Source organism: Heptranchias perlo, chromosome 2 (genome assembly GCF_035084215.1).
Source record: "Heptranchias perlo isolate sHepPer1 chromosome 2, sHepPer1.hap1, whole genome shotgun sequence".
Classification (NCBI taxonomy): Eukaryota; Metazoa; Chordata; class Chondrichthyes; order Hexanchiformes; family Hexanchidae; genus Heptranchias; species Heptranchias perlo.
In genome coordinates, this window is record NC_090326.1 from 98,279,261 (window position 1) to 98,297,338 (window position 18,078).

Sequence of the window (18,078 nt, forward strand, 5' to 3'; positions counted from 1 at the left end):
GGTGAGGTGAGAGTGACTGCCCTTGATATCAAGGCAGCATTTGACCGAGTGTGGCACCAAGGAGCCCTAGTAAAATTGAAATCAATGGGAATCAGGGGGAAAACTCTCCAGTGGCTGGAGTCATACCTAGCACAAAGGAAGATGGTGGTGGTTGTTGAAGGCCAATCATCTCAGCCCCAGGACATTGCTGCAGGAGTTCCTCAGGGCAGTGTCCTAGGCCCAACCATCTTCAGCTGCTTCATCAATGACCTTCCCTCCTTGCTGAGCACAAACATGCAATCAGTGTTCCATTCCGGGCCTTGCAAGTGGAATCAATGCAATTCGCACTTTCCACCAGCAGGGGGAGCCCAATCTCTTAAAGGGAAGGTGTTTCTTCGAAATCTCTTAAAAGGTAGCTGGTACCTGTTATTTGCTGAAAATAACAGTCTACTGCCTTCACGGAGTCTGAACAGAGATCAGACATCGCACACATAAAACACAGATGCAGGTCCCATCCCTATGTTTACAGCAGGCCCACAGCAATATGGTTGATTCTTAACGGCCCTCTGAAATGGCCGAGCAAGCCACTCAGTTGTAAAATCTCGCTAAAAACAGTCATAATAAGAATAAAACTGGACGGACCACCCGGCATCGGACCACTAGGCACCGGACACGACAAAGGAAAACCAAGCCCAGTCGACCCTGCAAAGTCCTCCTCACGAACATCTGGGGACCTGTGCCAAAATTGGGACAGCTGTCCCACGGACTAGTCAAGCAACAGCCTGACATAGCCATACTCACAGAATCATACCTTTCAGCCAACGTCCCAGAATCTTCTATCATCATCCCTGGGTATGTCCTGTCCCACCGGCAGGACAGACCCACCAGAGGTGGCGGTACAGTGATATACAGTCAGGAGGGAGTGGCCCTGGGAGTCCTCAACATTGACTCCAGACCCCATGAAATCTCATGGCATCAGGTCAAACATGGGCAAGGAAACCTCCTGCTGATTACCACCTACCGCCCTCCCTCAGCTGATGAATCAGTCCTCCTCCATGTTGAACACCACTTGGAGGAAGCACTGAGGGTAGCAAGGGCACAGAATGTACTCTGGGTGGGGGACTTCAATGTCCATCACCAAGAGTGGCTCGGTAGCACCACTACTGACCGAGCTGGCCGATTCCTCAAGGACATAGCTGCCAGACTGGGCCTGCGGCAGGTGGTGAGCGAACCAACACGAGGGGAAAAACTTACTTGACTTCGTCCTCACCAATCTACCTGTCGCAAATGCATCTGTCCATGACAGCATTGGTAGGAGTGACCACCGCATAGTCCTCGTGGAGACGAAGTCCCGTCTTCGCACTGAGGATACCATCCAACGTGTTGTGTGGCACTACCACCATGCTAAATGGGATAGATTCAGAACAGATCTAGCAGCTCAAAACTGGGCATCCATGAGGCGCTGTAGGCCATCAGCAGCAGCAGAATTGTATTCCAGCACAATCTGTAACCTCATGGCCTGGCATATTCCTCACTCTACCATTACCAACAAGCCAGGGGAACAACCCTGGTTCAATGAGGTGTATAGAAGAGCATGCCAGGAGCAGCACCAGGCGTACCCAAAAATGAGGTGCCAACCTGGTGAAGCTACAACTCAGGATTACATGCATGCTAAACAGCGGAAGCAACATGCTATAGATAGAGCTAAGCGATTCCACAACCAACGGATCAGATCAAAGCTCTGCAGTCCTGCTACATCCAGTCGTGAATGGTGCTGGACAATTAAATAACTAACGGGAGGAGAAGGCTCTGTAAACATCCCCATCCTCAATGATGGCAGAGTCCAGCACGTGAGTGCAAAAGATAAGGCTGAAGCGTTCGCAACCATCTTCAGCCAGAAGTGCCGAGTGGATGATCCATCTCAGCCTCCTCCCGATATCCCCACCATCACAAAAGCCAGTCTTCGGCCAATTCGATTCACTCCACCTGATATCAAGAAATGGCGGAGTGCACTGGATACAGCAAACGCTATGGGCCCCGACAACATCCCGGTTGTAGTGCTGAAGACTTGTGCTCCAGAACTAGCTGCGCCTCTAGCCAAGCTGTTCCAGTACAGCTACAACACTGGCATCTACCAGACAATGTGGAAAATTGCCCTGGTATGTCCTGTCCACAAAAAGCAGGACAAATCCAATCCGGCCAATTACCGCCCCATCAGTCTAATCTCAATCATCAGCAAAGTGATGGAAGGTGTTGTCGACAGTGCTATCAAGCGGCGCTTACTCACCAATAACCTGCTCACCGATGCTCAGTTTGGGTTCCACCAGGACCACTCGGCTCCAGACCTCATTACAGCCTTGGTCCAAACATGGACAAAAGTGCTGAATTCCAGAGGTGAGATGAGAGTGACTGACCTTGACATCAAGGCAGCATTTGACCGAGTGTGGCACCAAGGAGCCCTAGTAAAATTGAAGTCAATGGGAATCAGGGGGAAAACTCTCCAATGGCTGGAGTCATACCTAGCACAAAGGAAGATGGCAGTAGTTGTTGGAGGCCAATCATCTCAGCCCCAGGGCATTGCTGCAGGAGTTCCTCAGGGCAGTGACCTAGGCCCAACCATCTTCAGCTGCTTCATCAATGACCAAGATGCCCTAACTATAATCTTTCAAAGTTCTCTAGATTCAGGAACTGTCCCTCTAGATTGGAAAATTGTACGTGTCACTCCGCTTTTTAAGAAAGGAGAGAGAGGGAAACTGTGGAATTATAGACCAGTTAGTCTAACATCTGTTGTGGGGAAATTGCTGGAGTATATAATTAAGGATAGGGTGACTGAACACCTCGAGAATTTTCAGTTAATCAGAGAGAGCCAGCATGGATTTCTGAAAGGTAGGTCGTGCCTGACAAACCTGATTGAATTTTTTGAAGAGGTGACTAAAGTAGTGGACAGGGGAATGTCAATGGATGTTATTTATATGGACTTCCAGAAGGTATTTGATAAGGTCCCACAGAAGAGACTGTTAGCTAAGTTAGAAGCCCATGGAATCGAGGGAAAAGTATGGACTTGGTTAGGAAATTGGCTGAGTGAAAGGCGACAGAGAGTAGGGATAATGGGTAAGTATTCACATTGGCAGGATGTGACTAGTGGAATCCCGGAGGGATATGTCTTGGGGCCTCAATTATTCACAATATTTATTAACAACTTAGATGAAGGCATAGAAAGTCTCATATCTCAGTTTGCCGATGACACAAAGATTGGTGGCATTGTAAGCAGTGTAGATGGAAGCATAAAATTACAAAGCGATATTGATAGATTAGGTGAATGGGCAAAACTGTGGCAAATGGAATTCAATGTAGACAAATGTGAGGGTATCCACTTTGGATCAAAAAAGGATGGAACAGGGTACTTTCTAAATGGTGAAAAGTTAAAAACAGTGGATATCCAAAGGGACTGAGGGGTTCAGGTACATCGATCATTGAGGTGTCATGAACAGGTGCAGAAAATAATCAAGAAGGCTAATGGAATGCTGGCCTTTATATCTAGAGGACTAGAGTACAAGGGGGCAGAAGTTATGCTGCAGCTATACAAAACCCTGGTTAGACCGCACCTGGAGTACTGTGAGCAGTTCTGGGCACCGCACCTTCGGAAGGACATATTGGCCTTGGAGGGAGTGCAGCGTAGGTTTACTAGAATGATACCCGGACTGCAAGGGTTAAGTTACGAAGAAAGATTACACAAATTGGGGTTATATTCTCCAGAGTTTAGAAGGTTAAAGGGTGATCTGATCGAAGTTTATAAGATATTAAGGGAAACGGATAGGGTGGATAGAGAGAAACTATTTCCACTGCTTGGGGATTCTAGGAGCAGGGGGCACAGTCTAAAAATTAGAGCCAGACCTTTCAGGAGTGAGATTAGAAAACATTTCTGCACACAAAGGGTGGTAGAAGTTTGGAACTCTCTTCCGCAAACGGCAATTGATACTAGCTCAATTGCTAAATTTAAATGTGAGATAGATAACTTTTAGGCAACCAAAGGTATTATGGGATATGGGCCAAAGGCAGGTACATGGAGCTAGATCACAGATCAGCCATGATCTTATCAAATGGCGGAGCAGGCACGAGGGGCTGAATGGCCTACTCCTGTTCCAATGTCCTATGTTCCTATTTACCTTCCCTCCATCATAAGGTCAGAAATAGGGATGTTCACTGATGATTGCAGTGTTCAGTTACTTTTGCAACCCCTCAAATAACGAAGCAGTCCAAGCCCCCATGCAATATGACCTGGACAACATCCAGGCTTGGGCTCAAAAGTGGCAAGTAACATTCGTGCCAGACAAGTGCCAGGCAATGACCATCTCCAACAAGAGAGAGTCCAACCACTTCTCCTTGACATTCAACGGCATTACCATCGCCAAATCCCCCACCATCAACATCCTGGGGGTCACCATTGACCAGAAACTTAACTGGACCAGCCATATAAATATTGTGGCTACGAGAGCAGGTCAGAGGCTGGGTATTCTGCAGCGAGTGACTCACCTCCTGACTCCCCAAAGCCTTTCCACCATCTGCAAGGCACAAGTCAGAAGTGTCTTGCCTGGATGAGTGCAGCTCCAACAACATTCAAGAATCTCGACACCATCCAGGACAAAGCAGCCCGCTTGATTGGCACCCCATCCACCACCCTAAACATTCACTCCCTTCACCACCGGCGCACTGTGGCTACAGTGTGTACCATCCACAGGATGCACTGCAGCAACTCGCCAATGCTTCTTCGACAGCACCTCCCAAACCCGCGACCTCTACCACCTAGAAAGACAAGAGCAGCAGGTACATGGGAACAACACCACCTGCACGTTCCCCTCCAAGTCACACACCATCCCGACTTGGAAATATATCGCCGTTCCTTCATCGTCGCTGGGTCAAAATCCTGGAACTCCGTTCCTAACAGCACTGTGGGAGAACCTTCACCACACGGACTGCAGCAGTTCAAGAAGGCGGCTCACCACGATCTTCTCAAGGGTAATTAGGGATGGGCAATAAATACCGGCCTCGCCAGCGACGCCCACATCCCATGAACGAATAAAAAAAAACACACTGACGAGCTATGTTAAAACACTGATTAGAGGTTGCGCACTACTAAATCCCACATCCTCCAATCTGCACGCCAGACCTCACCAATCTGCTAATCTGAGTTGGTACCAGGCCTGCTAGAGTGCATGCACGTAGGTTCTCTGCTGATGCACAAAAGGCCCTCCAGACATATATCCAAAAGGCAGTGGGAGGCAGCGGGGGAAGAAGTCAATGCCAGGCCACAGCATCATGAACATGGATGCAGTGCAGGATGAAGTTCAATGCTTTGACATGAGTGGTCAAGGTGAGTGAGGTCAACTATCAAGTGGCGTCTCCTACCAACTGCACCACGCACTACACCCCCATCACCCACATACCAATAAACTCTTTCCATTAGCACTCAACTCTTCCAACCAGATGCTTCCTCTCACCCTTACACATTACCACTGTTGCAAGCCGCCCACCCACAACTCACAGGCCACACACACAGGCAGCTATTCAACCGTGACAGGCACATCACCCAGATACACGTCCCGCTTTCTTGCAGGAGAAGGTGGCGGATATCAGGAAGCAGCAAACGGCAGTGGCATTTAGCCCCTCGAGCCTGTTCTGCCATTCAATGAGATCATGGTGGACCTGTGACCTAACTCCATATACCCGTCTTACCCCCATATTCCTTAATACCCTTGGTTCACAGAAAACTATCAATCTCAGATTTAACATTCATAAGTGAGCTAGCATCAACTGCCATCTGCAGAAGAGAGTTCCAAATGTCTCCCACCCTTTGTATGTAGAAGCATTTCATAACTTCACTCCTGCACATCCTGGCTCTAAATGTTAGGCTATGTCCCCACGTCCTAGAATTCAAGTCTAGCAGATCTCCTAAAACAGCTACAAATGTCTTGGCAGCCAGGAGCAATAATTCAGCCACCAACCTGTAAATCCTGCATGGTCTCTTTAAATAGAGCTGGTGGGGGGTCCTCCAGGCACTCTAAGACACGTTCGGATGGTCGGGATTAAGACTGTGCATTGAGTTGGGAGTTAAGTCCCAAAATGGTATCTATCACTTTAAATCAGCGTTGCACACTGATTGTATCCATTTTCTCCCTACTTTACATGCAGCTGACGTTCGTTATCTGCGCCTGCGCTAACTCCTATGCCAAGATGACATCCGGCGCACGTCACGCTGGAAACGTGTGTGCGCATCCAAGACGGCATCTTGGATGTCAGAGAGGTCGTGTAGCGCCGAAACAAAGGGTGCTATATGGCCCAATTTAGCGCCCACCAAGTCCAAAGACCTGAAGATTTTTTTCATGTAGTTATATGCTGATGTACAAACAAAGAAAAAGCATAAAAAATGTAGAGATTATTAATCTCTGCATGACATGGATAACAATCCAAAGTAGTCCACATGGAACATTTTTAGGATGCCTATCCTTTTAAGAAGACGCTATGTCACCCATCGTATGACTCTCCCTTTTCTCTGCCCCATATAGTGTCTCTGCTTTAAATTAACTCACAATCCTGTTGAATGGCATTTCACTTTGGCAGCAGAGGTCTCTTTTACCCGGTACAGGATATGTTCCACGAACTATTTTGTAATTCTTTGTCTTGAAACAGTCTTTTGTCCCCATAGGCCATGAACAGTGATTATATTTCCTAAATCTCTTAGTTCTGCAGAACAGAACCTCTGAACATCCACACAGTGGCATCTCTGTTCCAACTCTGGCTTGTGTTGTGCAGATCAAATGAAGGAATGACATTCTCTTGATCTAAATTAAACTGTGAGACTGATAGGAATTCAAGAACAGGGCCTCAGCACTCCTCTGTCCTGACATCAAGGGGTAAATTTTACGATGAATTGAAAATCATATGGGCTGTGAATTTTGGGTGCTGACCTCCACACTCAAATATCCAATATGCACTTCCGTCATGTGAAGCTCTGCACTAGGAGCGCTAAATTGTAATATCTACCTGAGTATCATGTAAAGTTTGATGACCAAAGAGAATCATTCATTCGACTCTGTCGCTGAAAGCAACCCACCAATCATTGTCTTTCAACTGAAGAACCTGATGTGACAGAATCCTGTATCTCAAATGAATTTGTTCAGGACTAAGTTTAGGTCTGAGACAGAATCTACAGTTTTCATTCTGTGTAGGAGCTAATTCGGATCCTAAATAACAATGTATAAATAAAAAGAAAAAAATGCGAATGCTGAGAAATCTGAGTCAAAAAACAGAAAGGAACATTTTCTGTTTTGGCACTCCTGGTGTGGAACCATGTGCACTGGGAGCATGAATCAGGGAACGGCACACCCCCAAATCCCTGACTTTCCATCCATTTTAGTGGGCAGAAGATCACGGCTGGGGGTGCATAATTTCCCAATATGAGATCTCCGTACCAGAAGCGCAAAAAGGAAAATTTCCCCTAAAACTTTGGTAACAGACAGATTAGACAGCATCCACAAAGAGGAGGCGGGTCAATACTTTGTGTATAGATCCTTCATCAGACAAAGGATTACACCGGTAACAGTAACCTGTCTTTTCTCTTTACAAATACTAACTAATCTGGAGTATATTTCCAGCATTTACTATTCTTGGTTGTGCTATCCCATGCTGACACACATTTTTTCTTCCTAATGTTGTTTGTCTTGGTTGCAGAGAACAAACCTCTTTTTTTTGTTTATACTCATAAATAAAACTTGTAATATGACATCTTGCTATAAGTCTGTAGCCTCTCTTGCCCAACAAGGCTGCCGTCAGTTGTAAGCTGATCAGTGTAGGGCTCCAGGATCATTCTACTTGGGTTAACAAAGCTTTGCTGCATGAAGTTCCAATAGAGGAAGCAATGGTTGTATCTGGATCTTCCTTGACAAATCAGGGTGATGTAGTGGCAGAAAATGATGGAAAATATGGTGGTGAGGTGAGACTCTGCCCCAAAAAGAGTCTATCAAAATTGTCCTCCAGGGAACTTGGCATAAATGACTTTGCAGTGATTTGATTGAAGTCTTTAAGACAGTGAAAGGGTTAGAATCTATCCAGGTGGATAGGCAATTTGAGGCCTAAACATGAGATTGATGCTCCCTGGTCAATTGTCTTTTTTGAAAACCAGATCCCGGAGATCTCTGGATTCCTCAGCTAAGAGCAGTCATTTCTTGCCAGAGAGAAAAATGGTCCCACACTCCCCGCCCCCAAGGGACGTGCCCTTGCCTGTTTAATTTCCATGAGATCTTGCACTGGAAGTTGCTGGATGCCCTCTACAGGGCATCTGGGATCTGTGTGAACAGGGTAAGCAACTGTGTACCTCCATAACCAATCAAATTGAAGGATTGTGAAATGAACTGCAGAGTCTGAACCAGGAAGTGTAATTTAGAATAGTGAATTAAATATCAAATCAGGTACAGAAAGAAAAATAAAGAGAGGGCAAGAAAGATTGGATTAAGAGGGAGAGAAAAGAAAGACAGTTTGAAAAAGTTTTCTTTTAAATCTCCAACAATTAAAACTTGAAGGAATAAGACTTAAGACTCCACACTTGTAAAAGTTAATTTTCAGTGCCAGAGAGACTGTTTGGAAGTAATTAACACTTATCACGTCATTAAAAAGGGTACTTAGACTGAAATGGATAAGCCCTAACTTTCTGTGACGAGTTTAGTTCGTATCTACCATGCAAGTACAGGAACTTCACGCCGTTCAATGCATTTCAATGGTGAGGCAGACAGCAAGAAGCCGTTTTCATGAACTTTTGGACAGCAACTTTTGGATTTCCGTTGGTTGGCCTCACCGTTATTTTGACAGCGAATTCTGGGCCCATGACTTTAGTGCAATTACCATATATAGGTGATGCTAGTGTAAAGCAGAGCTGATTGGTACATCAATCACAGATGTTGCTATAAGCAACAAAGATTTCCACCTGCAACACTTTGACAGACTTATCAAATCAAGGTTTTAATAGTGTAATTGTGAATTGTATTGTGAAAACTGAAAAATGGACATTGTACATTCAGCTTGATAAGGGAGAAGTAGGTTTTTTTCTCACAGCTAGCCATATTTGGCAGGCCAAAAATAAATAAAAAGCTGCCCAACTATTTTTTAACCTATGAATCTGACTGATTTATATGAATTTCTTGTGTAGTGATCTCATAAACACACAAGGGTAGAGCTTCCGCTGTCCCTGTCATAACTGTATCCCAAATCCTAGAGAGGGTATCATTACCACATTAGGAGCAGGCACCCCATGCCAGGAGTTGCCGTAATTTTGGAGCAGCATTTTCCCACTCCGTTAAAGGGGGCCAAAGTCTGAGATGCTCCTACAGTCATTTTTCTTGGTGCCCTTGCTGGCAGGTCCCGAATCAAATCGAGGATTGATAGTCATTTGATTTTTTTCCGGGTGATGCTCACTTATGGCCCAGAATGTCTGTTTCCTGCAGGTGTGGCTACTACCACTGGGTCTTATGGAAACATATCTGGTTAGACTTCTGGGGGAGCCTGGTAATTCCGTCAGACAAGCTGCCAAGTTAGGATAGGGAGGGGGGGCAGGTGGAAGAAATTACCCTTTCCCATCCTATAGAAATTTGCCATGGCTGCATCCATAGTGCACAAACCTAGCAGGAACAGGTTCCATCCCAGCTTCCAGTCCCTCTGCTGTCCCTACAAACAAATTCTGCATTGTTGGCGGCCACGGGGAGGCTGAAGAATCCTGAGGCCCCGACGCCTGCCCTACTCATCGGTTAATTTCAAGAAGAGGTCTTTCAACAGACGTTAAGCCTCTAATTTACATATTCAAGGGGTCTAACGCCTATTTTAGGCATCCATCCTGGGATGCCTGAAAGGTGGGCCTCATGAATTTAGCAGTAGGACCAATGCCTGCACAAACTGGGCACAAACAGGCCATCTCAATGCTAAATTGGAATGCTTTGCGCCTATTCTACATCTGAAAAATGGATGCAACGCGTACCAATTTCTACCCCAAAATGTTTTAAATAACTGACCATTAGTTAATCTCTACATCATTGAATCATCAAAGAGCCAGGTTTAGGCATGTGTTTCCCAACTGTCTTTCCACAAAAAATTGAATTAATACAGACGTTTTATGGCACATGGATGACACAATTTAAGTCAACGTTTTCAGATTACAGAACTAGACTAGAAGCATTCATTTTGCTTATTTTTGTAGGAGTTTATGGAGGAATTTTCGTTAGATGAAAGAGGCTTGTAAAAACTTTTTCATTTAGGTTATTACAGCAGCCAATTGTTCTGCGCTGGATTTGTCTTGAATCTGTTGATTAATAGTCGGTGTACATTTAAATGTTCCAGCGCTAGGGCTAGTTAGTATCTGATGTGTGTAAAGACGACTTTACAATGAAACAGCTACCCTGCTGGCTTTCCTGCCTTTTGACCGTCTCTAATGTCTTAAGTATGAATAAGGTTCACACAGATGGCAGCTAACTAAGGCAGTAGCGGAATGTTCATCTTGCTATTTTCTCACAAATCCAAACCTCTGAGTCATTTTATTGACACTTGGGTAAAAATTTTGTTGACGATGTTACTGTATGAATAGTTAATGTGTCACTTTAAATAATTAGGTTAGCGGAAACAGAATTTAATACAAATACATTCAGCATTGGTATCATAACATCACTATCTGTAATTTCTACCCCAATGAGTATAACTATAGGGCCGATTTTGCTGCGATTAGCACTTGAGGAATACTACAAGAAATTGGGGTAGAGATATGTGATGTTGGGTCTCCTCCTGCTATACACTGGCCTGGGGTTTCTGGGACTTTCCTCGAGGGCAGATGGGCTGCATGAGCTTGCAATAGGTGCGGCAATTATTAAAATGAGCTGTGAAAGGTGGTTCCCAGCTCTCTTGCCTCATTTTCCTCATTCTTCAGCAACTGCCCTCATTTTGAGGGCGTACAGAAGAGCTGTGCCTAAGGCCATGCACCTGGCCCCACTCCAGTCAGAAGATCAGACAGGAGGAGGCAACAATCCTAAAGGTGTTTTTTTTCCTTGACGGGAACATCCAGCTAGGGATCAGCTGCAGGCCTTATGAAGTCTGTTTCTGGATAGCCACAGCAACTTGCATTTATTTACCACCTTTATTGTAGAAAAACGGTTCAAAGTGCTTCACAGAGGTGTAACTGGACAAAATGTACACTGAGATAAAGGAGATATTAGGAGGGGTGACCAAAAGCTCAGTCAAAGAGGTGGGTTTTAGGAAAACTTTAAAGTAGAAGAAGGAGGTGAAGGTTTAGGGAAGCAATTCCAGAGCATGGGGCCAAGACATGGCCATCAATGGTGGGATGAAGAGAGGTAGGATACACAAGGTTAGATTCAGAGGAACAAAGAGTTTGAGGGTGGAGTTGTAGGGCTGGAGGAGGTTACAGAAATGGGGAGGGGCAAGGCCAAGAGGGTTAGAATCCTAGTATGTTACAGCACAGAAGGAAGCCATTCGGCCCATCTTGCCTGTGCCAGCTCTTTGAAAGAGCTATCCAATTAGACACACTCCTCTGCTCTTTCTACATAGCCCTACAATTTTTTCCCCTTCAAGCATTTATCCAATTTCCTTTTGAAAGTTATTGTTGAATCTGCTTCCACTACCCTTTCAGGCAGTGCATTAAAGATCGTAACTACTCGCTGCATAAATTTGTTTTTCCTCATGTCACCTCTGGTTTTTTTGTCAATTACCTTAAATCTGTGTCCTCTGGTTACCGATCCTTCTATCACTGGAAACAGTTTCTCCTTATTTACCCTGAGAAAACCCTTCATGATTTTGAACACCTCTATCAAATCTCCCCATAACCTTCTCTGCTCTAAGGAAAACAACCCCAGTTTCTCTACTCTATCCATTCCAGTATCGTACCATTCTAGTAAATCTCCTCTGCACCCTCTCTAAGGCCTTGACATCCTTCCTAAAGTGTGGTGTCCAGCATTGGCTACAATACTCCAGCTGGGCCTTAACCAGTGTTTGATAACAGTTTAGCATAACTTCCTTGCTTTGGTACTCAATGCCTCTATTAATAAAGCCAAGGATCCCATATGCTTTTTTAACAGTCTTCTCAACTTGTCCTATTTCCTTCAATGACTTGTGTCCATACACCCCCAGGACTCTCTACAGCCCATTTAAAATTGTACCATTTAGTTTATGGTGCCTCTCCTCATTCTTCCTACCAAAATGAATCACTTCACTCTTCTCTGCGTTAAATTTAATCTGCCATGTGTCTGCCCATTTCACCAGTCTGTCTATGTCCTCCTGAAGTCTGTTATTATCCTCCTCACTGTTTACTACATTTCTGAGTTTCATGTTATCTGCAAACTTTGAAATTATGTCCTGTATACCCAAGTCCAGGTCATTAATATACCAAAATGAGCAATAGTCCTAATAACAACCCCTTGGGGGACACCACTATATACTTCCCTCCAGTCTCAACCTTGCACCACTACTCTCTGTTTTCAGTCCCTTAGCCAATTTCATATCCACACTGTCACTGCCCCTTTAATCCCATGGGCTTCAATTTTATTAACAAGTCTATTATCAAACCTTTGAAAGTTCATATAGACAACATCAACCGCATTACCCTCATCGACCTTCTCCATTACTTGATCAAAGAACTCAATTAAGTTAGCCAAACACAATTTGCCTTTAACAAATCTGTGCTGGCTTTCATTTATTAACCCATATTTTTCCAAATGCGAATTAATTTTGTCCCTGATTATTGTTTCTAAAAGTTTCCCCACCACTGATGTTAGGCTGACCGGCCTGTAGTTGGTGGATTTATCCCTCTCCCTTTTTTGAACAGAGGTGTAACATTTGTAATCTTCAAGTCCTCTGGCACCACTCCCACATCTAAGGAAGATTGGAAGATTATGGCCAGAGCCTACGCAATTTCCACCTGTATGAGCCTCAGCAACCTAGGATGCATCCCATCCGGATCGGATGGCTTTTCTACTTTGAGCATTGCCAATCTCTTAAGTACCTCCTCTTTACACAAGAGAATGTGAATTTTAAATTGCAAGCGTTGGGGGACTGGGAGCCAATGTAGATCAGCAAGGACAGGGGTGATGGGTGAGTGAGACTTGGTGCGGGATAGAATACAGGCAGCAAAATTTTGGATGAGCTGAAGTCTACAGGAGGTGGAGAACGGGAGGCCGGCTAGGAGAGCATTGGAATATTCGAGTCTCGGAGTTACAAAGACATGAATGGGGGTGTCAGCCAATGGGCCGAGGTAGAGGGCATTGTTATGGAGGTAGAAGTAGGCAGTCATTGTGATAGAGAGGTATGGGGATGGAAGCTCAGCTCCGGATCGAATAGGACACTGAGTGTGTGAACAGTCTGGTTCAGCCTGAGGTAATGGCCAGGAAGGGGGGCGGAATCAGTGGCAAAGGTACGGAGTTTGTGGCAGGGACCGAAGACAATGGCTTCAGTCTTCCCAATATTTAACAGCTAAAAGGCCCTGATCATTGCTGCTGTGGCCACTGCTGCTGTAGCAGGCCTCTCATATCTGCCACAGCAGCTAACTTTCCTCCCATAATTCCAGGTGCTAGGGCCTGCCAGTGCTAGACTTGCACTAGAAGTATCTGAGTCATTTAAATGACCTGAATTCACAAATCAGGTGGGTTCAAGGTCAATATGGGTGATGTGCACTCCACATGCCTAGCACCTAGGCCCAGAGGAAAATTGGTACTTATATTTTTATAACATGAAGAAGGCAGCATATTGATATTTTTTGATGAAACTCTCCTGTTTTCTATCTTTTCTTAATTTGCCACTCAATTTCATACTAAAATTGAGGGATGGCAGACAAGTAATAGCCTCTTCATATTATAAATTAATTGCAGGGAGAAGCAGTTCTATAGCACCTGAGGCTCCCAGATCTGTGCAATTCATCCTTGTCACAATGTGGCGTGGATGTCACAGCCCTTAAAAACAACAATTAAACAACTATACATATGTAAGTTTGCACATGTACAACTGCTTGAAAGCATTGGTTTTTGACCTCCCCTGATGGTAGGAAGTCTGTACAAGCTAGTGGTGGGAAATCTTCTTACATGGGTATAGGGTCTGCAGAGGCAGCAGCACTGCTTCATTTGCCATAAAACACTGCTATAAAAGTCAGGGCGGCCATCCTGCTTTTTAACAAATGGCCACAGATTTCATCTAAAAATCCAGCCGTTTTTAATCCACCCAAACCGTTTTTAGTTTTACACTGGGTGTTCCAGTGACTCTCAGTGACAACTTGCCTGCTTAGTCCATGTTTAAAGTGTGAGTACGCACAACCCCCAACCCCCGCCACCCCCATCTGCCATAACCACTACTACCATCAATGGCAGACATTTAGGCTTTATGACATGCCTGACCAATGGCCAGTAGAGAATCAATAAAGCTCACAAGATGAATCACCAACCCCAATCAGGGCTGAAGTTTTCAAATGGCAAGCTATGAATCAAGCATCCAAACACTGCTTCTAGGCTGTAAGGTGAGGGAAAAAAATGATGAAACAGGGCTTATGAATTTCAAATCATATACTATGCTGCTGCAAGGAAAAATAGAGGTCTCAAAAGGTCATCAGTTGTATCTGTTGAATTGAAATGTAAATCTTTCTAATTGCCATGTAATTTTTTATGTGTGGTAAAAATTAGTTCAGCTGACATCTCAATTTTTCACACTCTGGCAGCTTCTGTATACTGTGTGATATCAGAAAGATTTCATATTATTGGAGGTTTGCCTTTGGATGAAATTAACTTTGCTGCCAATACTCTCCATAATATTTGCTTAAATTATTAAGAGCAAAATCATATTTTCAGGTCATAAACAATGCAAGGACCGTCACGGAGTGTTAGGCATTTGTAGAAACGGTTGTGACTGAGGAAGATTCCAACTAAGGATTACATTATGCTATTAAAAAGCACATAAAAATCTTTTGATTGACCCTTGATGTCATAATGATATACTCACTGTATTGCAGCCTGGGCAGTCATTACCATTCTGACATGTTCGTCTCCGGGCCTGAACCCCTCCCCCACACTGTGCAGTGCAGCGTTCCCATGGACCCCAAGGAGTCCAGAATGTGTGTGGAGGGCATTGCAGATGCTCATTGCAATACCTAGAAAGGAAACAAGGTGAATAGTACACACGCTGCATTGTACAATACCCATCACATAGAAAACATTGGGTATGCATGAGCAATGTTTTTGTCTTATTTTCTTTCTTTTTGCTAGAGTACTAGAGCATTTCCCCATCTTCCGTATGTCTAATGAGATTAAAACACGTGTTTTTTCTTTAACTAAGGTAGTGAGAAGGGCTCACAAGACACTGCCAGATGTGCACATGTTGGAGAAAAGAAAACAAAATTGCACTTTGCGGGCATAACTGTGACCTTATAATGAAAATAAGGCAACATAACATTAAAAAAATTACATTATACAGGAATTAAACGCAACAGTAGAAGCACCTAAATACTGATGATGAATGTTTTCTATTGAATGAAGGCTATCCATATATTACTGCTGCAAACAGAGGCCCCCGCATATTGCATTTCAGCACCTGGAACACTGTAATAACAAGTGAGCTGCACTAAGGCTTTTGCCTACTGCTGTGCGTGACACAACTTCAGTACATGATATCTGATTGAATATAACAGTGGCGTGATAATCAAATGAATCTTTGAAGGGAAATTTTGCTGAACCTGGCAGCATTATTAAGAAAAATTTTCTCACATACAATTATAGTGCTCAACTGTGAATGCTTCTGAGTGATGAGATGCTAGATTAGCAAATCCCTGTGTAAACACAAAATAACCATGTGGACATGCCTCCGCCAGTAATGTAGTGCTGGTAAAGCTTGGGCATTCCCAATTTGTATTTATTTTCAATGTTTTTTTTTTCCTTTCCTCTCCCCCTCCTTCTGGGTCTTCCCACCCACTGAATCATACCCAGGACAAAAGGGCAGCCAGGAGTCTTGTTTGTAACCAGAAGTTTGGAGTTGAGTGAGGACGGCCTGGGATGATTTGCCGCTGCCACTTTCCTCCTTCTCTCAAGATAGGGTCCTCCTTGACCTCACCTTCCACCCCACCAGCATCCTCATTCAATGTATCATCCTCCACCATTTCCGCCACCTCCAACGCGATGTCACCACCAAAAGCATCTTCCCCTCCCCTTCCAGCATTCTGAAGGGACCACTCTCTCCGCGACACCCTGGTTCCACTCTTCGATCACCCCCAATACCCGCTCTCCATCCTACGGCAACTTCCCCTGCGAGCGCAGGAGATGCAACACCTGCCCTTTCACCTCCTCCCTTCCCACTCCTTCCAAGTGAAACAGCGATTTACTTGTACTTCTTTCAACTCAATATATTGTATTCGCTGCTCACAATGCAGTCTCCTCTACATTGGGGAGGCCAAACGCAGATTGGATGATTGCTTTGCTGAACATCTCCGCTCAGTCTGCAAGCGTGACCCAGACCTGCTGGTCGCTTGCCATTTTAATTCTCCGTCCTGTTCCCACACTGACTTCTCTGTCCTTGGCCTCTTACACTGTTCCAATGAAGCTCAACGGAAGCTCAAATAACAGCACTTCATTTTTCGTTTAGGCACTTTAGAAACTGCCGGACTCAACATTGATTTCAATAACTTCAGATCATAACCACTGCTCCCATTTTTTTTTGGTGGGACTGCAGGTGCTGGTAATGGTTCTGCTGTTGCCATTTACAGCTCCTCTAGACCAATCTTTTGTTTCTTAACCTGTCCTATTAACACCCTATGTGTTTGAGAACATAAAATTACAAAGCGATATTGATAGATTAGGTTAATGGGCAAAACTGTGGCAAATGAAATTCAATGTAGACAAATGTGAGGTCATCCATTTTAGATCAAAAAAGGATAAAACAGGGTACTTTCTAAATGGTAAAAAGTTAAAAACTGTGGATGTCCAAAGGGACTTTGGGGTTCAGGAACATAGATCATTGAAGTGTCATGAACAGGTGCAGAAAATAATCAATAAGGTGAATGGAATGCTGGCCTTTATATCTAGAGGACTAGAGTACAAGGGGGCAGAAGTTATGCTGCAGCTATACAAAGCCCTGGTTAGACCGCACCTGGAGTACTATGAGCAGTTCTGGGCACCGCACCTTCGGAAGGACATATTGGCCTTGGAGGGAGTGCAGCGTAGGTTTACTAGAATGATACCCGGACTTCAAGGGTTAAGTTATGAGGAGAGATTACACAAATTGGGGTTGTATTCTCTGGAGTTTCGCAGATTAAGGGGTGATCTGATCGAAGTTTATAAGATATTAAGGGGAACGGATAGGGTGGATAGAGAGAAACTATTCCCGCTGGTTGGGGATTCTAGGAGTAGGGGGCACAGTCTAAAAATTAGAGCCAGACCTTTCAGGAGTGAGATTAGAAAACATTTCTACACACAGAAGTTTGGAACTCTCTTCCGCAAATGGCAATTGATACTAGCTCAATTGTTAAATTTAAATGTGAGATAGATAGCTTTTTGGCAACCAAAGGTATTAAGGGATATGGGCCAAAGGCGGGTATATGGAGTTAGATCACAGATCAGCCATGATCTTATCAAATGGCGGAGCAGGCACGAGGGGCTGAATGGCCTACTCTTGTTCCTATATTCCTATGTTCCCTCTTTGCCTTGCACCATCATCCCTTTTGTTATTTAATCACTCTTGCTCTCCACCCTATCACAGACCTTCCCTTTTGTTCTTTCCTCCCCTCCCCTTCCTCCCCACCTTTCCCTGGCTCTGTACTTGCTTAAAAACTGCTAACTCTTTAACTTCTTCCAGTTCTGACGAAGGGGCTTCGACTTGAAATGTTAACTCTGTTTCCTTCTCCACAGACGCTGCCTGACTTGCTGAGTATTTCCAGCATTTTCTGTTTTTATTTCAGATTTCCAGCAACCTGAGTATTTTGCTTCCTTCTTCTCTCTCTGGAGAAGTATTCTTGTCTTTCTCTATTTTATCAAAACTATGTTGCTTGTTCTCTGAACTTTCCTCTCAGGCTCCAAATACACAATCCTG

The 18,078-nt window shown here is 44.4% G+C and overlaps 1 protein-coding gene across 2 annotated transcripts in view; it reads right to left on the bottom strand.

The window, feature by feature from the left end:
* The window catches only part of sema5a (sema domain, seven thrombospondin repeats (type 1 and type 1-like), transmembrane domain (TM) and short cytoplasmic domain, (semaphorin) 5A), a 202,516-nt gene that overhangs the window by 31,658 nt on the left and 152,780 nt on the right, over window positions 1-18,078 (bottom strand). For both annotated transcript variants that reach the window (XM_068004736.1, XM_068004730.1), the window contains exon 15: window positions 15,004-15,151. In XM_068004736.1, coding sequence (XP_067860837.1) covers window positions 15,004-15,151 — 148 coding nt within the window. The remainder of the gene's footprint in view (window positions 1-15,003; window positions 15,152-18,078) is intronic.